This window comes from Salvia hispanica, chromosome 6 (assembly GCF_029641045.1).
Source record: "Salvia hispanica isolate PSC_SH4W2 chromosome 6, Shi_PSC_v1, whole genome shotgun sequence".
NCBI lineage: Eukaryota > Viridiplantae > Streptophyta > Magnoliopsida > Lamiales > Lamiaceae > Salvia > Salvia hispanica.
Genome location: NC_142697.1, coordinates 22,318,216 through 22,344,126, shown reverse-complemented (window position 1 = coordinate 22,344,126; position 25,911 = coordinate 22,318,216). Strand labels below are relative to the sequence as shown.

General features: G+C 33.3%; 4 protein-coding genes across 5 annotated transcripts; all 4 read right to left on the bottom strand.

Moving 5' to 3' along the window:
* Window positions 1-4,389: 4,389 nt before the first annotated feature.
* Window positions 4,390-6,415, bottom strand: LOC125204450 (small ribosomal subunit protein uS10y). 2 transcript variants are annotated; one of them, XM_048103113.1, is made up of 4 exons: window positions 6,291-6,415; window positions 6,050-6,169; window positions 5,060-5,173; window positions 4,390-4,687 (listed from the first exon to the last, which is right to left on the bottom strand). In XM_048103113.1, the coding sequence occupies exons 2-4, from the start codon at window positions 6,159-6,161 to the stop codon at window positions 4,545-4,547; spliced, it is 369 nt and encodes a 122-aa protein (XP_047959070.1). In that variant the 5' UTR covers window positions 6,162-6,169; window positions 6,291-6,415; the 3' UTR covers window positions 4,390-4,544. The 2 variants fall into 2 exon arrangements, with proteins under 2 accessions (XP_047959070.1, XP_088916517.1); XM_089060391.1 differs by lacking the exon at window positions 6,291-6,415 and having other exon boundaries at window positions 6,050-6,182.
* A 1,494-nt stretch (window positions 6,416-7,909) lies between these two features.
* LOC125204475 (small ribosomal subunit protein uS15-like) lies at window positions 7,910-9,377 on the bottom strand. Its single transcript, XM_048103139.2, has 5 exons — window positions 9,232-9,377; window positions 9,048-9,120; window positions 8,802-8,940; window positions 8,528-8,714; window positions 7,910-8,133 (listed from the first exon to the last, which is right to left on the bottom strand). Exons 1-5 carry the CDS (start codon window positions 9,252-9,254, stop codon window positions 8,100-8,102), a joined length of 456 nt encoding a protein of 151 aa, XP_047959096.1. The 5' UTR covers window positions 9,255-9,377; the 3' UTR covers window positions 7,910-8,099.
* A 7,179-nt stretch (window positions 9,378-16,556) lies between these two features.
* LOC125204643 (uncharacterized) lies at window positions 16,557-19,304 on the bottom strand. The gene has a single exon (XM_048103351.2). It carries the CDS (start codon window positions 18,956-18,958, stop codon window positions 16,787-16,789), a length of 2,172 nt encoding a protein of 723 aa, XP_047959308.1. The 5' UTR covers window positions 18,959-19,304; the 3' UTR covers window positions 16,557-16,786.
* A 3,255-nt stretch (window positions 19,305-22,559) lies between these two features.
* On the bottom strand, window positions 22,560-25,684 carry LOC125207619 (AT-hook motif nuclear-localized protein 3-like). The gene is made up of 5 exons (XM_048107029.2): window positions 25,066-25,684; window positions 24,144-24,211; window positions 23,554-23,685; window positions 23,304-23,465; window positions 22,560-23,074 (listed from the first exon to the last, which is right to left on the bottom strand). Exons 1-5 carry the CDS (start codon window positions 25,331-25,333, stop codon window positions 22,823-22,825), a joined length of 882 nt encoding a protein of 293 aa, XP_047962986.1. The 5' UTR covers window positions 25,334-25,684; the 3' UTR covers window positions 22,560-22,822.
* Between the last annotated feature and the right edge of the window lie 227 nt (window positions 25,685-25,911).

Genomic DNA, 25,911 nt, shown 5'->3' with positions numbered 1-25,911 from the left:
AGGGGGAGTATTTTAAAATTTAGAATTTTAAACATTATTATACAAAAAAAAAGTTGATGAGAGTGACTATTACTATTTCGTTGAACAATGACACTAAGAAATTAAGTCTGTATATGCATGCAATCATTTTTATGATTTAGAATTTTTGTAATTATTTAATACTGATAAAATAATTTGACGCAAATGACTATTATCCTTTCATTAGATGATACAAGTATTAAAATACTACTGGAGTACTATTTTACAATTTAGAATTTTAAACATTATTATACAAAAAAAAAAGTTGATGTGAGTGACTATTACTATTTCGTTGAACAATGACACTAAGAAATTAAGTATGAATATGCATGCAATCATTTTTATGATTCAGAATTTTTGTAATTATTTAATACTGATAAAATAATTTGACGTAAATGACTATTATCCTTTCATTAGATGATACAAGTATTAATTAAGTACTATATAACATATGCATACTACCGGAGTACTATTTTACAATTTAGAATTTTAAACATTATTATACAAAAAAAAAGAAAAAAAGTTGATGTGAGTGACTATTACTATTTCGTTGAACAATTACACTAAGAAATTAAGTATGTATATGCATGCAATCATTTTTATGATTCGGAATTTTTGTAATTATTTAATATTGATAAAATAATTTGACGCAAATGACTATTATCCTTTCATTAGATGATACATGCAGAAATTAAGTACTATAACATATGTATACTAACTATTACTATTTCGTGGGATGAAAATAATTACAAATTAAACATATTTATGTATGTGTATACTTTTTACAATCTAGAACTTTAATTATTATTTAATAATAAAATAATTGGATGCGAATAAATATTTTTATTTCGTTGGAGGATAATATTAAGAAATTAAGTATTCCTACATGACTATTAGATGATTGAATTCAAATGTTTTTATATAATGCAAATTTTGTAGAAAGTCCATTTATGATATGGACTTATGGAGTATCCTACTAAATTATTGGCTAGCGCTTAGAATCAGAAAATAATTACAATTGCAAAATTAGTGCGTTGATGTGAAATATTCAAATCTTTACAATACTAGTGAATTAATTTGACATGTGCATTAGTTTGAAAAGTTTACATCTTACCATCCGAAAATGGTGAATAAAATCATAGACCTTTTTAAATCTTTACGGTAGTAGCGCATAAATTCGAGTAAGTTTCAATTAATTTTCCTTATTTTAAAAGCCTTGCATCTTCGCATAATCTTGATAGGCTTTCATAAGGCTCTCTTTTGAATCATATTCCATTCTTGATAGGTTTTCATAAAGCTCTCTTTTGAATCATATTCCATTGAAGCAAGCAAGCACGTAATACTTAGACGACGAGCTACGTATTGCAACAGAAAAGCCTTGCAGCTTCGCATAATCTTGATAGGCTTTCATAAGGCTCTCTTTTGAATCATATTCCATTCCCTTCATAGGAACCATGTTGGCTGTAAGATCTTCACCCGAAACATCATCATCATCGTCGCCGTCTACACCATTAGAATCTAGGATCACAGTAGCTTCTTCTTCTCTGTTGTTATTTTTGTCCTCTTCTTCTATCACATCATTTCCTTCTTCATAATTGTTGTTACCTTCCTCTTCCACTGTCACATCATATTCTTTTCACCATTGTTGTTATCCTCTTCCGATAACTCATGATTGTCGCCAAAAATTTCCTCATATATCTCGTTCATCATACTCGAACAAGGATCTAATCGAACTCGCACCTAAGCCAACAATGAAGTAAATGCAAATATGTTATCAAGGATAAAATCATCGGCTAAAAAAGAGAAGAAAAGAAGCATTAGAAAATTGAAATCAAGGATAAAATCAGCGGCCAAAAAAGAGGTTCCAATGCCGATAAAAAAGAAATTAAAGAATTATAATTTGAAATAAAATTTATTTCTTCTACTCACATTGACACTAGTGATGATGAGAGTAGTACCAAAACCCAAACAAGTTCCATTTAATAATAGTCTAAGTAATAATATTATAATATTATTAATTGTGATTAACAAGTACTCCATCTTCGTCTTCTCTAGACATCGAAACCAACTATGGCTGCTTTCTCTGTAACTTGAGAAATTTCAACTCAGTCCTTTGTTATACTCCAATTTCTATCCATTTAATCTTTCATAACACTAATTTGGTAAGGGCTGAACTCAATTTTTCAAAATTGAGAAAATTTTGTTTATAGAAAAATTATTAAAATAGACATTTGGGTAAGGGCTTAACCATGAACGTAGAAATGCTTGACCATGAACATGTATACGAAGCCTAAAACACATATGGCCGGTACCTTTGATGTTTTCTTATATCGTGGCACCAATGATTTAGATGAACAAGGCTGAAGATGCCGCAACCTGCGACGCGGAGGGCCGAACGTTGGAGGCTGGTCGACGGATGGAGGAGTGAAGATATTTCTGCCGTTGTAAATCCTTATATTTGATTGAGTGTATTAGGTAAAAGGGTATAATTTGATATGAGTTTGACTTTGATAATATTTGATTGATGTATATTTTGATAATAGATAATAATTTGATATGCCTTTCCTTTTATGATTAATTGATATATATTTATTTATTCAATTATTATTTAATTTAAAATAAAGGTATATTAGTCCATATTATAATTTGGCTTATGTCAAATTGACATAAGGGTACTATGTCTTGGAGACATTATGTCTCTAAATCATCACTCTTTTTAAATATAGCTATCGATGTAAGAAAAGAAAAATTGGCATTTTTAAATATAGCTATCGATGTAAGAAAAGAAAAATTGGCATGTGGTTTTAAGAGAAGTTGTTAGGTGGAGTAAGTAGAAAGAAAAAAAGAAATTGAATATTTAATGAGAGATGAGAGATAGATTTATTTTCAAATATATACCTATTTAAGTGTGATAAACTCCAAGGAAAGGCGGACATCTTGAGTGGGACAGAGGTAGAATTATTATATAGGTTACATATCACATGCAAATGATGCATGTGAATAACTCTTTTACGAGGTGTGACCCGTTGCTGACTTTCTTAACTCTGCTAACTCATTAACGCAGTGTACGAAAAATGTCAACACGATCATATTGAATTGGAGCGTGATCCGTTGTTGACTTTCTTAACTCTGCTAACTCATCAACGCAGTGCATTAAAAATGTCAACACGATCATATTGAATTGGAGCGTGATCCGTTGTTGACTTTCTTAACTCTGCTAACTCATCAACGTAGTGTATTAAAAATGTCAACACGATCATACTGAATTACCAACATAAGCTTAATTAGTTTATATTTTAATACACTATATTGACATTGATAATTATAATGTCAACACAGTATATTAAAATGTCAACATAAGCTTGTGTTGACATTTTAGTGTAATCGTATTGACATTTTTAATAATACAGTGCATTGATGAATTAGCAAGTTAGCAATTTTAAAAAATTTAACGTTATAACGTACCCCACTCTTTTATTTAGTCTATTTTACATATTTTTGTTTTGTCATGTACATTTATTCTGATTTCATAATATTAAAAATTACTATTGATATCATTATTTTAAGAATTATATAAATATCAGTGTCGATTTATAATTCATTTTTTATAACTTCAAATAAATGAATAAGAAACAAATGAAGTTACAATGTTTACTACTCCATAAAATTAGAAAAATTAATAATGCTAATAACATTTTTTTAAAAATTATAGTTTTATTATTTTATTATGTATATTTACTTTTGATTTCAAAATTTGAACATATCTATTGAATTTTATTATTTTTACAATTACTATATAAATATCAATGCCTAGTTTATTCATTTTTTATTAGTAGTATGACTTAAAATAAGGCTATTACATGAACTTTATTTTAATTTATGAAATAAATATGTCAATTAAACTATTAAAAATTAATTTTAAAATATAAAATAAAAATAAATAAGGCTAATACATGAACTAAACAAGAGTTATATTCACCAGAAGTATGGATTATAACATTTTTCACATACTTATAAATTCATCAATTTACTTAATCAATTTTGTAATTAAAAAAATAAAAAATTTAAATATCATAAATGACAAAAACATCATACATTTCTTGCAAATCATAGGAAACTATTTTTATTCCAGGTTTTATTTGATGTACTCGCTAGATATAAAACTGGAATGGGAAAAGTAAAATCTACACCCGTTGAAGTAATTTGAATAAAATAAATGAAGCAATTTGTACACCTATTCAGTACTCCTTAATAACCCAAACCTTTTAAAGAGAGTGAATCATGCAGATCAGTAACAACACACCTGATGAACATAATTTTAAATTGGATTTCTATTTATGCGTAAAATATAAAACTAACTACAAACCGCCATTTAAAAATTAAATGCCCTAAAAAAGCATTGTTACAAAACTTAAATTCATTAGTCCAGAAACACTCTTATATTCAAATTTCAAACATAAAAAAGGTCAACGAATAAACAAGCTTCAAACTAGCAAAAGCAGAAATACAGCAACAGTGCAGATCATCTATGAGTCAGCAATGGTAACTTCGACCTCTACACCAGGTTCAATGGTGATTGAAGTAATCTGCTTCACAACATCTGGTGAGCTGAAAAGATCAATCACTCGCTTGTGCACACGCAGCTCAAACCTATCGAATGTGTTTGTTCCTAAAGAGTAAATTCAACAAAATGTAAATAATTTAAACATAAAGAAACATCAAGATTATGTGAACAGATCAGGAAACTGGAAATATTGAGAGGGAAACTAAATTAGCACTAAGATGTGAATCCAAATAATTTTTACAAGTAGATGTGAAACTAATTTAACCAAAGAACTATGACATTAACAAAAGTTAGGTTTTTTCAAACAACAAACTTTCATTACATACATGGACAAGAACTTAATACTTAAAAATTAGGTTGAAATTTCAAATTAAGAAACAATACAAGATCATAGTTGAGAGAGTTTCACATAAGCAAACAATCAATGGGGAAAATGATGGCAATATATAATTTGTACAGTTTATATAGGATCCATACCTTCACCGCAAGGAGACTTCCTGGTGGTGATTTTGAGAACCTTGGTAGGCATTCTGACTGGTCCTTTGACCCTCAGCCTTTTGTCCTTGGCACCACGTACAAGGTCAGCACAAACTGTTAACAAGGACCTTCAGGTCAACAATGCTTTAATCTTATAGGAACCATACACAGAACAAAGTAACATTGGTAAAGCATCATAACTCGGAGCACAACCAGGATTCATGAATAGCTCCGTTGGACTAACATCAAGTCTTAATATAAACAACCAGTTTAAGAGTTGATGAAGCGTTGTAAGACAGAGCATAGTATAATTGATGACCGGCTAATACAGATTAAAAAGCACACAATTAGACATTACCAAGAAATCAATCCCCAACCATATATGGTTGATGAGTATCAACCAAATAAACAGTAACAGCCTATTCAGACAATAATGTCAATCAAATTGGTAGGTAAAAATATGAAAACTTATTCACTAAGATGACTCATATAGCATCATGCCATTAGCACATTAGAGTAATATATGAAGCTCACTGGCACATAAAATAACTTATATGATTATTACTACTTAAAGTGGTGGTAATCATTATTTAGAAGAAATTGCTCCAAAACTATGTTATTAGAAACTTGTAAGTGTTTTTCAAATCTAAGGGTACTCAAACTTAATGCTTAATCACTGATCACCATTTGCATAGAAAATCTGTCATTATAAATATACCATTGATTTAACATTTTATATGACCTTATCAATTATCCATATACTTAAAACTACTACTAGTATTATTCAAAGGTGCAAGTGGACTGTAATGCTAGCCAGCCTACTTCAGCAAGGCGCTTAGTAGAATTATGGTAGGCAGGCATCGCAATACTGAATTTTATGCGACAACAAAAATAAATTCTTCATAGGAACATGTCACCTGAGAAATCTAGAGAGTACAAAGAGCAATCAAACAATGGAATCCAATTAAAATAAATAAATAAAGGTCATGCCTTTCTCGAGATTTTTGACATTTTTGGAGGATAGAGTGATGCGGATCTTGTGAATCTGCTCTAGGGGCTCCTCCAACCCCGGCTTTGTGGGCTTCATTGTTGCGAACGCCATTGTTTCGTCTGCCCCAAACATACACACAGAATAGTGCAGTCAATCAATCAGAAAACGTAAATTCATATTCGCGAAACAAAATTCTAATAAGAAGGCGATCATGAAATACATTTTAGTTAGTGAATTTACCGGTGGCGGGATAGAGGGGTGCGGCGGCAGCGCTGAGAAAACTGAGAAGAGTTCGACGAAATAGAACTGTAGCTGATATGTAATTGAGATTTTAAACCTAGGGCTTTTTTCCGTTTCAGTTTTTTGCGTTTGCGTACCCTGCAATTTGGTTATTTATAAAAAGCACCCAATAGTTATTTATCTATTCATCTTCTTTAAAGGAAAAGTTATTTAGTGTTTATTTATAGGTCAACAAATTAATTAACTAATACTACTCCCTATTTATAAAAAGCACCCAATAGTATTATTTAAATTCTTGTTAAGATACCACAACATAAAATATACAATTCATAATATTTAAATTTCATTAAGATTTACTTGACAAGTTATTAATTGAGAACAACATCATGATAAGAAAATTAATGAATACTAACATTATAGTAATCATTACTATGATAAAAATGTGCTCCGTAAGTTAAAAAAATTGTATTTTTGATTTATATGTTTTATTCATAATAATAATAGTAGTAATAATAATATTGAAAAATAATAATAGTATTAGTAGTAGTTAGTAGTTATCATTATTATAATTAAGTAGTATTAATTTTACAAAATATATTGTAATTTTTTCAATAAGTTATTAATTGATAGCATTATTATTATTATTATTATTATTATTATTATTATTATTATTATTATGTATAACCATGATTACTATTCTTGTTTTAAATTATTAATATTATTGTTATAATTATTAATAATATTTTAATAAAATAATATTAACCTTAAAGATGTAAGAATTTTGAAATTAGGAAAAAGAATATTTAAGAATTGCTAGGAAATACAACTAATCTTGAAAATTTGCACATTCTTATTATTTTTTTTATTAAGTTAAACTTCTTATCATTCCACTTTCGGCATTTGTGAAATTTTAACTAAAAAAATCATTATATTACTCTATATTCGAATATACCATTCTGATAATTAAAATAAAAGGGATGTGATCAATTGCTAATTTTCTTAAGTTGCTAACTTGCTAATTCATCAATATTGTGTATTAAAAATGTCAATACGGTGACATTAAAATGTCAACACATAATTTTGTTGAACTTCAATGTAATGTGTAGATATTATATTTTGACATTTTAATGTTGACATTTTTAATACACAACATTAATGAGTTAACATAGTTAGCAATTTAAATAGTTAGCAATATAACTCACCCCTATAATGAAAAAGTATGATTTCCATATCAATCTATCCACAATTCCACATGAAGTACATTACTCCTACTATATATCAGCAGAATTACCACTATTAGTTGGGCTGCTCTGCTCTGAAAAAAATCATTCTTCGGCATAGGAGCAGCCTAATGTTTTCCTGAGACTGCACAATGCTTTCAAAATACCTAATTACTTTTGGGCTCCATTCATTCAATGATTTCACATTATTTTAAGAAATGTTTGATATGGCTAATAGGCCAGAACTTAATCTCACAATGTGCTTTTTTGTTGAAACAAAATCTAACAAAACTTTGAGAATCTGAGGACAAGAATAATGAAATTCAAATAAATTAAGCACAAAAACATCTTACTATGATGTTTTACATCTTACTATGATTTTTTTGGAGTAACCAAAAATTAATTAAACCAACAAGAACTGAATTGCTGATTAATCATCATTCATAATAAGTAAAATTGTCGAATAAAAATGAACAAAAATCCAAATCAACATCTGTTTGCCAAAATACAAATGGATTTCCCCTGTTGACTCCAGATAGCCTAGACCTCCAGCTGCTCATCAAGACGGCACCACGGGGAAATTCCCAGCCTAAGCTACTAGGGTGCTGGCAGTGGTGGACTCGCTGTAGGAGCAAAGTTAACACCATGGAGTTAGAAAAAGGATAAAATCAATGTTATGATACTTTTTGAATACCCAAGTAAGGGGCATATAGAAATGCATGCAATCCAAAATGACATATAAGAAATGGCCTTGTTTCCTGCAAATCTCTAACTAAACAAGATTCATACACGAGTAGCACAAAGTTCAGATGACAAACTGCCCAAGGAGGTTGAACAACAGACAGTTTGCTACAGCATACAATAACAGTAATAGTTATGCCTAAAGAAGTATGCTAAGGCAAATATAACACAATTCACCAACAGAAATTGCCCAACCAACATTGTTAACTTTAAACTAGAAGAAGAAAATGAGAGGCAAGGTAAGACAACATGTAGAGTAAGACAAAAGGGGCTTACTATTTCCACACAGGTGGAAGCTTCTTGGTCTTCTTGTAGTAACGGGCCAAGCGGTGAATCCTGCTCTCCACCAGAATCAGCCTGAACTTTGAATCCTTATCCTTCCTGTTCCTCTCCAAATGCTTCCTGATGGCGACTGCCTTCTTGATCAAGTGGTAAAGATCTTCAGGAATCTCAGGCGCAAGCGCTGAAGCAGCAATAACACCAACCAATGATCAATAACACCCCTAATTCACTAAATAAAATCAATTTTGACAGCAGAAATTCGCAATACCATGAGCCTTGAGAATCCGAAGGATTTTGCTGCCAGTAACGCTCTTCACCTGAGCAATACCGTGGGAATCACGAAGAATCACACCGATTTGTGATGGTGTCAATCCCTTCTTAGCGAATTTGCAAATATTTTCCTCAACCTATCGAATATCAAATTAAAAAAAAAAGAAAAAAAAAGAAATTACATTATCATACATAATGTAATCAATTTTAGTGCAAATGCGATAATTAAGTTAGATTAGTTTACATCTTGAGATGAGATTTTGAGCCATGTAGGAGGAGATCTCTTGTAAGGTAGGGCTGAAGCAGATATACCCTTACTGGAAAAAAAAAAATAGGACGCAAAATCAATAAAAATGCAATGCTTACGAGAAAATCATATGGAGAAAAGAAGCAAAATTAATTCGAACGCGAGAAAGATATGAGATTACCCTCTGCTATGCATACGACCCATGGCAGCTGGCGGCGCGGCTGTATGTTCACTCCGATGACGCTGGTTCAACACCCAAATCCAATAAGCAGGCCACGAACCCTAGATTTCTGAATATTCTCGAGTTATGGTATTAATATGATTGGAGACGAGATTGAAATATCATTGGGCTTTTTAATCAGCCCACTAATTAGTAGGAACCTTAATTAATGTGTCACATATACAGAAAATTTAATGGGCTTGTATCAGCTCGAAATGGCACTTACAAAATATTAAATGGAAAATCAATTAAAATATACTAATTCCATAACTGCAAAAATCTTCGCGACAGTATTCGTCCCGCGAACGAGAGTCTCATTTTTTTCCAACACACATTTTAAGAAATGTTTAAAAAAAGTGAATGGAAGAAAGTTAGTGAAATAGAGGTCACACTTGTATATATTAATTTAAAAATATATATGAGTAAAATGAGTTAGTGGAGTGTGAGGTCTCTTTACCATTTATAGTAATTATGAACCAGAACTCTTATTTGAAGGACATACCAAAATAGAAAAATAGGACTCCTATTCGTGGACAGAGGAAATATTTGTTAACGAAAATAACAATGGCAAATTTGCATAGTATCAATAAATAGAAATCGGTAGCATAATTTCTGATTTTAGAGTATATCCAACCATTTATATTAAACTTAAACTTATTTTATTATACGTGTCACATCAAATATAATTTTACTCTAACCATTTACACTAAACTCAAACTTAAAAGAATATTTTTTATATTATGTCTTTTTTACTTTTAAAATTTGTAATAGTTTTTATTTTAGTTTACTGTAAACTTAAAAATGTACTGTATATCTTACTCAAAAATCAAAAATAAAATTGATTTTATAATTATTTATCTCATTTTAAATGTTAGTATATAATTGGAGATGATCTATTCAGCTATTCATAGAGCATCATAAATAGTACTCCCTTCGTCCCACAAACGATGTCACACTTTCATTTTTAGTTTGTCCCACAAAAGATATCACATTTTCTTTTTTGAAAAAAATTCTCTCTCACATGAATATAAAAATTATATTTTCTCTCCATTTAACACACAAAACAGAATCTCTTAAAATTTCGTGTCATCCCACAAGTGTGATATCTTTTGTGGGACGGAGGGAGTGGTAGTTGTGGCACTATGAATTTAGGCATCGAAAAAAGTGACTGAATTAGTTTTTTATGGTTGAATAAGATAAGTTTTCACGTGAAATTTCTTTTCAGAGATGCATTGACATGCTGGCTAGAATGGACTGATCCATTTCGAAATAGTATGATTTAATTACTATAAAGTATTGTGGCCTAATCTATTAAAGTCAAAATATTTTAAAGATTAGGCCCGCCTATATTTGAGCCCAATACCTATAACTCACTTACCTGAGACAGAGACACCATTGATGGGCGCAGGTTGGTTTTGAAACATTAGTTATTCATCATATATAAGGTAAGTTTTCGGCTAAAATCTTGTCGCATTTGGTTTATCGCATTCATATAGGCATTCATATTTTAGAGGCGCCACCATCAATTAGTTGTCTTATTTTAATCGATAGTAGCTGTTGTTCTTTACCAAAATAAAAAATCTCATTTACTATAAATATTAATTTCCTGAAATATTTACACAAAACTATACTCATCATTTTAGAAATACATTGATATCAGTTTAACAATACAAAACATTTAAATTTTTAATAGAGAGCGTAACATTTAGTTTTCCTGATTTGCATCGTTATTCTTGAAGAATATGTAAACTCATAATCTTTTGTTGTGTGTCTACCACTAATGCTTCACTTTGCAGTAATTATTAACACCGGACCACTGTGACTTAAATTTTAGAGGGAACGTCTTTTTTGGTCTACGAATTTTGCCAAAGTATCATTTTAGGTCCGTGAACTTTGAAAATATCATTTGAGGTCCATCAACTATGGGTTAATATCATTTGAAGTATTTTTTTACTATTTCAAAGTTTTTCTGGACGAAAATACCCTCAATACCTTAAAGGTTATATATTCTTAATAAACTTATCATATACTCATATTTTTTATAAATATCTTTACGATATATTTTTGACGAATTTCTAAATATAATTTGACCGTCAATATTACACTTAATTTTGTGACATGCAAGTAAAATTGCTTCAATTTTTTATATTAAAGAATTTTAAAATTGAATAAAGAAATTTCTTTAATAATAAAAAGTTAAATAAGGATATTTTCTTGCCTGTCACAAAATTAAGTGATAATATTGAAGGTTGAATAAAGAACTTTTCTTTAATAATAAAAAATGAATTAGGATATTTTCTTGCATGTCACAAAATTAAGTGATAATATTGAAGGTCAAATTATATTTAGAAAATTCATCAAAAATATATAGTAAAGATATTTATAAAAAATATGAGTATATGATAAGTTTATTAAAAATATATACCCTTAAAGATATTGAGAGTATTTTCATCCAGGAAAACTTGGAAATAGTAAAAAAGTACTTCAAATGATATTAACTCATAGTTGATGGACCTCAAATGATATTTTCAAAGTTCACGGACCTAAAATGATACTTTAGCAAAGTTCGTGGACAAAAAAAAATGTTCCCTCTAAATTTTAATGTTATGTTTAAAACTAAAAAACTCATAATTGGGTTCATTCCCATTCCCTTTTGTGAATGTCAAATGATTTTAAAATGAGTATAAGCCAAAATTAGTCCTGAAAATATGACCATTTTACGATTTTGGTCATAAACTTTATCTTTTAGATTTTTTGGTCCTTCACATTTTAAATCGGATCACAATTGGTCCTCCGTCAATAATTTCGTTAATTTTATAACAGTCAACGGTTTAACACCCATTTTGACCAAATTATCTGATTTTTTAAGTTACTAATTAATTCTCTAATTATTTTATCAAATATTCATTTAAAATCATATGGTCCTGAATTGTGTAAAGACGCCGACGCAAACATCGTCGGAAAATCACTAATCTCCAGCTTCGGAGACTCCTCCGCCACTCATATGCTCACATTTCGAATTCAAAATTCTCTCTCGCCGGAAAAACCAAAACCCCCAATTCTAAACCTCTCCCAATCCGAATCTATCAATCCACAATCTAGATCCGGATGTCGTGTTTAGCCCTAGCTCTTCAACCCGCAAGTGGCCCCGACATTCTTCTCCAGACCCGGGGAATGGTTCTCTCCTTCACGCGCGCTCGTGGCTCTCTCGCCTTCCGCGGCACCCGCCGCTCCTTCGCGAAGAATCATCAGCATCCCGCCTCCGATTCCTCCGCCGATTTTATCGGCGACGATATGCTGACTGCCTCCTCTGGTCAGGTGATTTTCGGCGCCGAGTCGCGCTATCGTGTTGTATACCGTCTAGTTAATTTAATTTACGTTCTCGGTGTTACTACGATTGATGATTCACATAATAATCTGTTTGAGTGCATCCATATCGTTAATCAATCTGTTTCTGTGATTGTGACCGTGTGCCGCGGCGTCGATGTGACGCCGGAGAAATTGGGGAAGAAATATGCGGAGGTTTACATGGCTTTGGATATAGTTGGGGAACGTGGAGCCGCAGGCGGCGGACCATGAGGCCAACATGGAGTTGTTTTCACATGTGATGTTTGAGCTTCAAAGACGCTGACGCAATTGTGAGCATATTAGTTATTTTCATGAATGTGACCATATGATTTTAAATGAGCATTTGATAAAATAATTAGAGAATTAATTAATAACTTAAAAATCAGATAATTTGGTCAAAATTGGTGTTAAACCGTTGACTGTTATAAAATTAATGGAATTATTGACGGAGGACCAATTGTGATCCGATTTGAAATGTGCAGGACCACAAAATTTAAAAGATGAAGTTTATGACCAAAATCATAAAATGACCATATGTTCAGAACCAATTTTGGCCTTTACTGTTTTAAAATTATGATCACATTTTCAATTCAATCGTCGTCAACACGTGATGAAAATTTAATTTTGTGATTCCCAATCTTGGATTGAGGTGAAGCAATCTAGCATTCACCAATTCTATGCTATAGATTTCAAACTTTTTTTACTCCAACAAGTCCGATGCGACATGTGGAAAATTTTGGACATCATCAAAACCCTGTATCTGGAAGATGGACACCAAATATGAATGGCCCCCATTTGTCAACACCACAATCAGTGCAAAATTAGAGAGAGAGAAAGTAAAATATGATACCACAAAGATTCCAGAAGAATCCTGGGTCTTGACTCAGACAACCTCAGCAATAATGATAGGTTCAATTTGAAGACATGAAAGGAACATCACTGGAATGATGACACAATAAAATTCAATAAAAGAAGAAAGAAAGTAAATGAGTGAAGCAAGATAACAATGGGTAGAACATAGCTCCTTAATTTTCCAGCTAAAAGGGGGTCACCCACATAATAATTGAGTTAATTAAATCAAAGTTATAAATACTGTATCATAATTCACGGAATTTTGTGGAATCCAATTTACTCTAGTCACTTTCAGTAGTACTGCCATAATTTCTAATTTTCGAATAAATCACTTTATATATTGCCAAACACATAATTTGATCCATCAGTGTCTGTCAATTCTTTAACAGAGTACAAAAACTGGTAGTAGTAAAATTGAATTCTTCAAATTTGAATAGGAATACCGGTGAACAAATGAATTATGAAGGGAAAAAAGCGAAGTTTGTTGTGTACTTACTATGTAATCATGATATCTCCTTCATTTGTTAACAAAGAACGTGACCGAAATCAATACCCATATTCTCCTTTTTCAAGTTTGGTGAGTAGTCAGTACCTACGCAATTATGTGTTTCTACACCAAACCAAGAATTAGGGGTTTTTTCCCCGAGCAATGATAAACAATCAAATTTTGTACAACCAAAATAAAGTTATATTAATAATTTGATGTATTAGTTATATATTAAAATTAAAAATATAGTAAGTGGATAAGTTAAAAAGACGTATTAGCCTTTAACCTCATTTTTTATATTTATATTTGAATTTTCTTTTTATTATTTTTAAAATTTGAATTAAAGTAGGCACTAGTTACATATATAATTCTAAAAAAATAAAAAAAATTATAAAAAATCATAAATATATAACCACAATATTATGCACTTTCCATGTACTATATATGTATCTAATATTTTAATTAAATTCATAAATAAACCTATTTTTTTGTCAAATAAACAAGAATTTGGTTGTACAAAATTTGGTCACATAGATTTATTGTTTTTCCCCTCTTATTTGATTTTTAAACAAAAAATACTACTAGTACTCCCTAAACTAAATAATGCTAGTAGTACAATAACAGATCAACTGTTTTGAAATAAATAAATTTCGGGCTGTTTTTATTTCGTACGGGGATTTTAAATTTAGAGGGAACATCTTTTTTAGTGTACGAACTTTGCCAAAATATCATTTTAGGTCCGTAAACTTATAAAATATCATTTCAAGTCCATCAACTACGAGTCAATATCATTTGAAGTACTTTTTTACTATTTCCAAGTTTTTTCTGGACGAAAATACCCTCGATACCTTAAAGGGTATATATTTTTAATAAACTTATCATATACTCATATTTTTTTATAAATATCTTTACAATATATTTTTGACGAATTTTCTAAATATAATTTGACCTTCAATATTACTCCCTCCGTCCCCTATTAGGAGTCACTCTTTGACCGGATACGGGTTTTAAGAAATGTAAAGAAAAGTTGGTTGAAAAAGTTAGTGGAATGTGAGACCCATTTTTTTATATTGGTTTTATAATAAAATGTGAGTAAATTGAGTTAGTGGAATGTGGGACCTGCTTACTATTTATGGTAAAAATGAAGTGTGACTCTTAATTAGGGACGGACCGAAATGGAAAAGTGTGACTCCTAATGGGGGACGAAGGGAGTATCACTTAATCAGGGGCGAATGTACATGTTAACAAAGTGGGGCAATTCTCTTATTTTTCATCCCATGTATTTATATGCATATTTTAAATTTAATTCTTTTAATTTTCTACTAAATGCCCCTCCTCAAAATTTTAAAATTCCTTTGTATGTAAATTTGCCCCATTTCCTTCAAATTCCTAGTTTCGCTCCTGCACTTAATTATGTGACATGCAAGTAAAATTGCTTCTTCAATTTTTTATATTAAAGAATTTTAAAATTGAATAAAGAACTTTTCTTTAATAATAAAAAATTTAATAAGGATCTTTTCTTGCATGTCACAAAATTAAGTGATAAGAATAGTGAAGAGATGAGACGGTTAAGCGACGGATAAGAGACAAGGATGCGAATTGCCTTGGTGCTGGTATGTGAAGGGATTGATGGAACGACAAGAATGATTGAAGGGCAATCACTGCTTTACAACTATAGCTGTGGAATGAGATATCCCAATCCTATATGTGGTGTTGCCATACGTTCAGTACTTTTCATTCTCTCTCTCCAACTTTTGCTACCATTGTACAATTTCATCTTTGAGTCTTTATTAATGGACAATCATCAACATCTTTAGCTGATTACAACCTTTTACTTGACAGGTGCCGTAATACCTGCACAAATGGAGCACCCTTTTCCTTTTTCCATTTCCATGAAAATATCCAAGCAATTTTGTTGTTGCCTACACAAACAATCAGATATTGTTGCAAGGCAAGCATGAATCTCACCAGCACCTCCTGTACCTGTCCTGCCTTGGTAAAAAACCAGTTTACATTTTCGTTGCAACGTGCCAACGTCTATTTCATGTATGGGACGGCCGCATTGATGTTAGCTTAGCAGTTTCATCACACAACGCGTTTTATTGACAACAATCATGTTCAGCTGAGGCTGTTTAGGAAATCAACAAGGCCATTTATGTCTTCAAGTAGGAAGACAATATTTATTCAGTTATAACTTATAAGTATGTTAATCCCTAGCAGCAATTCACAGTAGCCAGTGGAAGTCAACCACCATGAATTAGAAGATCAAAGATCAATAACTAAAACGTTTCCTTTTAAAACCTTATGGATATTAAAACAAATTCATACCTTTCAAAACAACAGACATTCGCTATGTACAACAGAGTGAATTTAATGGTTTAAGTAAAGAATGAAACAACAGGAGTTCATAATTGGATTAGGAAAATATCAAGACTCCAGAAGCAGCAAACTGTTTGTCTTTGTTTAATAGCAATACAAAATAAATTGCAACCTTGTTAAATAGTAGTAATTGTCATTACATCATGAGAATAAAGGTGAATTTTATGAGGTCAATGATAAAAAGTTCTACCTATCTCATCAAATATTTGCGAGTCATAAATAAAGTTTGAGATTTCCACCTCTATTTCTGAATCAAAAAAAGAAGCATAACCAATAATGCTCTTCCTCTCTACACACCAGATGGAACAAAGAGATGATCCATTCAGAACACAATAATGTAGTACTACTATCTAATTCACTCACTAAACTGATTGAGAAAATGAAAATAAATTAATTAATTAATTAACAAATCCTACACCAACAATTCTAGAGAGTTAAACCAAAAAAACATTATATTGATGACGTATGAGCAAGAACCTCATTAAGCATTTCATCCTCGCCATTCACGCTTCTAAGAAGCTCTGCATCATTCTCCTCTACACTGGAGAAGTGCTGTCTCTCAAGTTTCGCATGAGCTGCGACGAAAATGAGCTTCTGTACCTTCTCAGACCCTAATCTTGAGGCCCCTCCTAACAATCTTGTGAATGACCAATCACACTTAATCCCACTTGAGGTTGCCTGAAGGAAAAGAAGCCTCACTGCAACTTTACTAAGTGATTTAAATTCTTTAAGACAAGTTTCCCACACAAGCCTACTACTCTGTGGATTAGCAATCTTCATCTTCCCGGTAACAGGATCCTGCTGCTTCAGCTGAACTGCCTGAGCATACAGTGGGTCCAAACCTTCTGATCTCCACTTCATAAGCTCCATTAGCGCGATATGAGCCTCCTCCCCTGCAACGAGACGGGTAACGAATTGTTCAACGTCCTTCTCTTGCTCGTGCGTCAAGCACTTGAAAGGGGGGAGGTACTTCCCACTGGCATCCCTAACCAAATACTGCGGATCAAGAATGAAGGCAGCTGACCATGCAGGCTGGTAGTTTTTCTTAAACCGCCTCTCGACTATCCTCTCAACAGGCCCCTCTACAACATTATATTTGGTGCACCACTCCTTGATTTTAGACCTCATCTCCTCCCAAAGAGGAAGGCATTGCCCAACTAAAGGCCTCTCTGCCTCAACCTCTTCGGCCATCGACATTATCAACTTTATCAATGAATGAGCAGCCTCTACTTCATTCCAAAATCCAACATCCTGAACAACACCAGCCACTTCTGCAGCAGCAAGATCCTCTAAGCAAGCAACTTTAAATGTGTCATCCAACACAACTAAATGAAGAATTTGTGAGCATGTTAGGACACCTTCCAACATGGCAATAAAAAGACCTGAATTCTTAGAAATATCACATTTAGGAGTGGGGACTGTAATAAAGGCAGGAACTTCAACCCCTTGCAACCTATACTTGAGGAAAGAATTCCTAACCTGCGGTCGAGAGTTAATCAAATTTGCGATTTTCATACACTTTTCGGTTACTCTCCCAAATAGTGGAAGCTCTCGAGTGAAGTCCTTGATCAAACTACAGAATCCCTGAATCTGACAAGATAAATTAACCATCCAATTATTCTGGAGTTCTAAGCTTTTCAATGCTTTCCCTTTATACCTATCTGCAACGATGCCTACACATCTATGTGCATTGCCACCACAAATATCTCCAACGGTCTCCCACAAGACCTCCTCCGCATGCTGCGATGGCACTACTCCACCGTTCGAGTAGACCACCTTGTGGAAGACTCTGGTTCCATTAGGAAGGTTAACCATAAATTTGACCAGACGCTTGTCCCCTTCACTGCAAATTTGGCTCTTCCATCCATCAGAAGCAACCTGAAAGAAAGCTGCATCCCGGAGTCTTGCTTCGGACACCCTTCTAGCCTCCTCGAACTTGGAATCGAGCCTCGAGCATAGAAGCTCCCTTCTTGACACCTCAGGTAAGCCGACTTGTTTAAGAAAAGCCGTGAACTTGGGATGTTCGAGGCTCGAAAATGTCACCGATCCACAGACCTCGAAGAACCAATCAGCTAAGAGATCAAAGGCTGCATCAGCTTGCTCTTTACTCAATGCATAAGCTGGTGAGGCCTTGGGGCTCTTGAGCCTCTTCACACTCTCCTCCAGCATTGCCAATGGCCTTAAATCATCTCTACCACCAGACAAAATCCTCAGGCCTTGCAGTTCCCTAGTTTGGTGAGGCATAAAGCCCATTAATCGAGACGAATCAAACATGTTTATTGGAGACACGTCCAAGGAAGAGTCAGAGGCCCGCTTGCGCTGCGACGAGGGCGAGGCAAGAGGGGGTAAGCTAAAATTGGGGCAAGCTCCTCGCTTGAGATGCTCGGAAGCAGTTCTTGATGGGTTTGACGCAGAGAATGCAGCATCGCAGAGGGTGCACTTCAGCTTTACTGATTTTGGGTGGTTGGTGTCGGGGTTTGTGATCAAGATAGGATCGAAATGAGCCCAGTACCATGCTCCTTTCCCTTTCACCGCCTTTGTACGGAGAGCCAGTAGCCTCTCATACCGCTTGCCCACGGCGTCCGCCGCCACATCTTCAGCAGATGAGTTTGCATTAGACATTGACGAGGGCTTTTTCTTTTTTGTAAAAATCGGAGCTTTTTAGCTTTTGCTTTTGTGGGTAGTTTATGATCGTTGTATCGCCATTTCAGGCTGAGTAGCTTTCAAGTGATGAAGGATGAGTTCTTTTAAGAGGTCGGATTTTGGTTCCACCGCATTTTCTCACCGACGGCGGTGGCCGTGTTCTGGCAGTTACGAAGTTTTGAGGCTAAATTGGAGCTTGGACCGCGAAAATAAAATTTGGGTTAGGGAGACATATATATATAGACAAGGTGTGAGTGAAGTGCTCTTGACTTGTTTGTCTGTGTGGAGATAGAGATAGTGGTGGAGAAGAAAGTAAAACCAAAATGGGGATTTTAAAGTAAGCAGCCAAAGGCATCAGCAATGCAGCAGTAGCTAGTATAAATCTATTTTCATCTACATATCAATTTCAGATACTAGGAGTAGTACTATTAACTAAAAACAAAAGAAAAAACTGATTCAGATTTATTAAAAACAAAAATTATATATACTTATTAATTTAAATTTCTAAAATAAAACCTCAATTGCTACTTACCCAAATTTCTTACTTACTATCATATTAAAGTGTTTGAGTATAAAAAATGAATGGAAAAAAGAGTAATTATAGATTAAATTAGGTATATTTAAAAAATAAAATAAAATCTGATGCGGGTGCCCGAAACACCTTGTGCAGCTTCCCGCTGTTGGAGGGGTGGTACGGGCGGCGGCCACGTGTGGGGAGAGTTGCAATGCAGCTGCATTGTTGATGCTCAAAAGTTCAGTTATCTCGAATCAAATATTACATCACAGCAGTAGTTTTGAATTTTGATTCACTCCAGCTCACGATTCTTACCCATCTACCTCCGCCACTAACCCAAATGCCACCCAATCACTCTTCTTCACGTAAATTTTAATTTGTCACATAAGATTTAGTTTAATTGTAAATCATACTTTTTAAGAGTAAGAAACTGGCTACAAATTTAAATTCATGACTTTTTATTTAAATTTTCAATTATGAAAAATAGCATAATTCGAGCAAAGTCAGTAATTTTAAGGACTAATTGCTTTTATTTTATGACGGTTGAGAAAAAATTATATACAACTACCTATATTTAGGCAGATTATGGTCTTACTTTGAACCAATATTTAAGTGAAAGTCATAAATTTTTCATCCATTTCTCTTATTTTATTACTCTGTTTTAAACTTTAATAAAAATTTAGGGTGGCTAATGAAATTAGAGTAGTGTACCACGCGTGCACGTGCGGGAATCAACGAATGAAAAAGCTGCATGATTCGTTAATATATGGCCCACTCGAAATGAGACAATCATATTGACTATTTGGTCAACATGAAAAATAAGGTAGCCATGTGTAGAACTGACAAATCGTATGAATTGAATTATAATTACATGAAACCTAAAAATTGTGTGTTTGTATTAGATAAACTTCATGTGTGTTCATATTAAATTATCGTATCATATAAAAAATTATCAGTCCTAATTATATGGACTGATGGAAGGGCTAGGAAAGGCATTTATTTAGGAGAGTCTGGGCAAGGGAATTTTCACAGCCTGGTTGATTATCCAAAATTTGGTCTGATTAGTAAAATGGGTGCCTTTTCACTAGAGCCCAACATGCTCGTAATATAATCAATATTTTCAGGAAAATAAAAGCAATATTAGAAACTTATAAGTCCTACATAATGGGTTAACGGACTTGTTTAACAACAATTGCGAGTACGCAAATTATAATTCAAAAAAAAATTCACTTAAATTTCTTAAAATAAAATTAGGGTACTGCATGCTTAGCTGGTTTGAGAAGAAAGATGAGATATAAGAAGATTTGCAAAGTAAGATAAGAAACGCGGGTTTCGTATCAAAATAAACTCTGATAAGGGTTTTTTCGTTTTTGTTTAGTAGACAAGAAATGAGATAGAATTGATATCCGATCAAATTTATGAGATACACTTCTTTGTATTTTGAGGAAAAAACTGCAGGCTTGAATGAGCTATTGAAACACAAGGCTTACATGATATGTTAATTAATTTAAAAATAATTATATAAATATCTATATTTAGGCATTACCAACTTATCTAAGGAATCAAAATGTCTAACTTAAACATCTACAGTTTTTACCTTAAAAAAAAACACTTAATAAACTATTTGACTATCACTGACGTTGATGCATCTCGCCTCCACTTTGAGCATTCACTGGGCTTTGATAATTAGTATGTGGATTTTAAGAATACGCCAGAGATGGTAATGGAAATCAAACTTAATGTTAATTAGAAAAAGTGGCTTGTGTCTTCGTTCAAATGTCAAACACGCCATCAAACCTTTGGATTTTTTCACAAAATACTGCTTAATCGATTGGTTGAACTTTGATTAAATTCGTATATTAAATTAGTGGGACAAGTGCAAGCACTGTTAATAAGAGTTGTTAGCTAAAACAACCCATAGATTTAATGAAGTGGTTGATTTAAATACAACCGTGGCTCCCACAGCATGATTTGACAATTACTGCTAATGAAGATTAGCTTAATCAGTCGAGATTTAGTACTACTATAACTTATTAATATAAATTGGTTATTTTTCTCATTTATCCTGTGGGTAACCAGACTACTGCTTTCTAGGTATTCTCTTAATTAACATAGGGAATTAAGCCTATGATAAAAAAACATGACTATAATTACACCTAGTACCATCCAAAGTTCATAGACCCCCTACCCTAATAAAAGTTCAAGTGAATTTCTCTTTAAAAGTATCACACATAAAATATATAGTACTTTTTTATATTATTATTATTATTATTATTATTATTATTATGCCAAGAGGTATTGGCTTTTTTTATGTATAGATTTGAACGGTACTTTCTTCGTCCCATTCAAGATATACACTTTTCCTTTTTACATTTGTCTCGCTCAAGATGTCTACTTTTTATATTTAGAAATCTCTCCTTATTAAAATATACTTTTGCCACCTAACAATTCCCCTCCTAAAGTCATATGTCACTCAAGAACGTGAACATCTAGAATGTGACGGATTCACAAAATTAAGCACTACTCCTACTACTTCATTTTGCCTTTTTAAATAGTGGATTAGGTAGTCGATTTTCATCATATTAAAATCACTAAATACTTCCCAAACAAGTGAAAATTATGGCACATACACAACTTTCAAACTCTCGAATGATGCTAATTGCCGTCGTATTAATTAATTCAAATTTTCAGTTTAGGAATGCTTTCACATGTATATATTGCTAAGGACGTAGCTTCTCTCACACTTCAAATCAAATCATTGACAAAACCATGAGCTTATTTAGCGCCACAAAATCTCTCACAATTCACCTTCCCACATTAAGTAAAACACACAATTTCAAAAAAGGCTTCTGTCCACATTCGAGTTGATCACCCTCGCAGCTTCCAACTCCCACACGATTTTCTGTCTGTTTAATCTCATCATAATAGCCATCATCGTCGTCAGCAGCAGCAGCTCAATGTGGAAGATTTTATTCAAAAAATGAACAAGGGATAACAAAGTGAGATGAGAACATACACAATATTTTGAGGTTCATGCAAAGAATCTTGTATTTTTGTCAGAGAATCTTCAGTAAGATCCTGAATGTAATGTAATTTCTTGAAATTGTGAAGTGAAAATGCTGTCTCCAATTTCATTACTACACAATGCAAAGCATCAGAAGTTCCTCACTCAGCAACTAAACTAGGAAAAAAGAAAGCAGATTGAGTCAGGCAAATCATGCCTTGCTCTGAGTTGACATACACTCCTTGGCAACATAAGGAGGGCACGGCCCTAAAATCCTTAATTCTAATGAAAAACGGCTAAAGATTCACACGGGATAGGGATACAATCAGCACGCTATTTCATGGCTTTGCACTCTAGAATCCTCAGCATTATGTTCAGAATGTACAGAAGGCAAGTTGTCGCTGTGATATGAAGCAGAGGAGGTGAGATTTGGCCTTGCTCTATTGTAGGCTACTTCATATCTTTCTTCAGAGACCGGGTTAGAAGGGACGGCGCCAAATGAAATTGTGTGCTCGTATTTTGGCTTCATAGGCTTTTGCTCCACCTGATTTCCAGAAACAAAGCTGCCGATAACAACCTGTTTGTAGCATTTCAAGATTCAGTATCAATTTGCAAGATCAAACTGTAAATTGCATTCCGATGTTTAACGGCAAGTACCAAAGTATAGACAGACAACCTAAATTTCATGCTTGTCAAAACATTAGATTACCCTTCTATCTATGCCAATCATTAACATTATGAGGCCAGTTTCATCAGCTTGAATATTATCTCATAGCATAAAATTTCAGATGGAAAAACCGTCTTACCTGAACAGGGCCAGCTGCTACTATCATCCCAGCAAGTCCTCCTCCAAATACACGACCATCGGGGCCCACTAGAGAGACACTCATCCCTCCTGATCTGCTTTTTGCCAATCCTTCATCGCTTACAATGAAAGATCCTGTTAGAGAAAGTATCTCAAAACACCCCTGTGGAAAGCAATACAAAAAATGAGAATACTATTTCTTCTACATACATTACCATATGAAATTCAGTATAAAAGAAACAAGATTTTACCTCGTACGTTAAAGTACCACCAGAAGAATTAGATTGACGCAGTGTAACATTTGAGATGGCACCATTTGCAGCCAGGATGCAAATTGCTCTAGATACTTGTTGGGAAAATGATATTATCTTCATATTTATATCCTGTCATTAAAGAGTGAAGCTATAAGACAGTAGTAAAACACGAGATAAAGAACCTTCTGATCAACCTTGGCAGTAAGTATTTCTATCATCTAGAAGATATGCAAGATCATAATATAATCACAGTAATAATGAGTTAACACCACCACCAACATTGACTAAAGACATGCGCTCTTATTAAGTAGATAAACACAACTCTTTTAATTAGTCGATCAAAATAACACCACCAACAACATTAATTACTGCAGTGAAGGATCTAAACAGTATACTTCACCCTCACACAATGTATCTTAATTGTGATTTCATGACTTTTATTCACTAAAGATGATATTGTTATCACAATAAAATTTGTAAAGGATCACATGACTCAGGTTAGAACAAATTTGTAAAGAGAAGCACATTAAGGTGTGTAAAGAAACTAAATCAGTACTGTATAGTTAATTGGTCATAATCAGAAGTACCTCGCCAGCATTAACAGTAATCACATGAGGTGTAAAACTTCCCCCCGCGGAGCATGCCAGTTCACCCCCTACAATATAGAAACATATGGCATTTGCAGGATCAGATTCAGAATATTGTGAAACTTTTAAGATCAATTGCAAGTATAAATCTATTAAGGTAATAACTACAGTAATAAATATTGCCAAAAAGAGTACAACTGTAAATCAACTCCACATATTTTTTTTTCAGCTGAGTCCAGTTCGCCAATTGGAATACTAGCACATAACTAATCCTCATAAACTTTTCAAGAACTTCACCAAGGCAATGCAGTTTTACTAATCCTTCAGTAGCCAGAGGAATTCCAACAAATTCATTCTTTCACAAATAACCCCAATGTGCATTACTTACATTCCCTCATCTAGAAACAGTGAACATGCATCATTCTAGAAATCAGAAAATAGATACTCTGGTTTGATGTCTACAGATGCAAAAAAACACTAGCTTAGAGAGGCTAGTTTTGAGCAGAGAATGAAATATAAACATGTTAGAAGGATAAAAGAGGTGCAAATAGTAAGCTCTACAATTAAACATCTTGTTTACGAGTATAACACTGAAACTGCAGAAAGCCCAAATTGTTTACATCATCTCTCACTCATTCGAGTTGTTTATTCTCAGATTGCCAAATGCACAACCGCAATTATTGAGAAAAGACAGATCTTTTGTTTTGTCACATCAGCTCGAGGAGCATAAGTAATAAACAAACACTAATGATTCTATGAAAATTTCACTCATTGTGCCAAAATCACCAAACTACCAAGGTTTCTCCTGACAGGTGTCCCAATACCAAACCGCATGTAAAGTTGAGTCAGAAAACAAGAATGCAGTCCAAAAACACAAAAGGTGCAATTTCAATGAACGCATTAATAACATTACAAATCATACCTGGACTTGAAAAATCCAATTTATGTTTTTTCATTGAAGAGTTGAGGGGCCGTTCCGAATAGTCGCCCGTAAACGGAATGGAGGCCGATATCGGCATAGGAGACAATGCCAAGATCGAGCCATCCGCCGCTGCATACTTTCTGGGCCTTCCCCTCTTCTTCTTCCCTCCAGCTGGGTCGGGGCTTTCAACTCTCAGCTCCACCCTGTAGCTCTCATCACCTTTCTCAGTGACATCAGCACCATTCAACCCTTCTTGTAATCCCTCCATTCATGTGCTAAAACAGACAGTTCGACAGTAAAATCCTTAAAACCTCAACAAGACACAGCGACGTTTTACTATAAAGGTGGAATCTTTTTCAGCTTCGACACTCAAAGCTAGGCAAAATAAGATTACAGAATGTAGAGTAGTAGCGATACAAAAAAGAAAGGGCATTCAAGTATGATGGCTGACTGAATATTCTGATATGATGTCAGTTTAGTGCAGCAGAACTACTAGTAATAATAATACGTAGCTTCAGAAAATGGAATGGAATACTACTACTGAATTTATTTTTTTTGGTTTCTTGCACACTTTTTTTTTCCTGAGATGTAATGAAATTAGGGTTTTTGTGAGGAAATAAAAGGTGGAGATGAAAATAAACTAGGAGTGATAATAATTAATTTGGTCAGCAGCAATATTTTAATTTTAAAATTCAGAGTATTAATTACGGCTAATAAAATGGTTTCAGGTCCGTCTTGTTTTCAAAAGGAATTGGAATACATAAATTTGAAAATACGGGAAAAGAGTATTGTCATGGAATATTGAAATGACAGTTTAATTAAGGTTGGAAGTTTACCAGTCCTAGA

Excerpts from the sequence above, each read along its gene's own strand:
- LOC125207619 (XM_048107029.2), bottom strand. The coding sequence starts at position 25,333 with ATGGAGGGATTACAAGAAGGGTTGAATGGTGCTGATGTCACTGAGAAA. Across the intron at positions 23,686-24,143 it reads TTACTGTTAATGCTGGCGAG|GATATAAATATGAAGATAAT; the intron begins GTACTTCTGATT and ends CTTTAATGACAG. Across the intron at positions 23,075-23,303 it reads TAGCAGCTGGCCCTGTTCAG|GTTGTTATCGGCAGCTTTGT; the intron begins GTAAGACGGTTT and ends TGCTACAAACAG.
- LOC125204450 (XM_089060391.1), bottom strand. The coding sequence starts at position 6,182 with ATGTTTGGGGCAGACGAAACAATGGCGTTCGCAACAATGAAGCCCACA. Across the intron at positions 5,174-6,049 it reads TGTCAAAAATCTCGAGAAAG|TTTGTGCTGACCTTGTACGT; the intron begins GCATGACCTTTA and ends CCTTGTTAACAG. Across the intron at positions 4,688-5,059 it reads GAAGTCTCCTTGCGGTGAAG|GAACAAACACATTCGATAGG; the intron begins GTATGGATCCTA and ends TTTACTCTTTAG.
- LOC125204643 (XM_048103351.2), bottom strand. The coding sequence starts at position 18,958 with ATGTCTAATGCAAACTCATCTGCTGAAGATGTGGCGGCGGACGCCGTG.
- LOC125204475 (XM_048103139.2), bottom strand. The coding sequence starts at position 9,254 with ATGGGTCGTATGCATAGCAGAGG. Across the intron at positions 8,941-9,047 it reads TCAAAATCTCATCTCAAGAT|GTTGAGGAAAATATTTGCAA; the intron begins GTAAACTAATCT and ends GATATTCGATAG. Across the intron at positions 8,715-8,801 it reads TCGGATTCTCAAGGCTCATG|CGCTTGCGCCTGAGATTCCT; the intron begins GTATTGCGAATT and ends TTGCTGCTTCAG.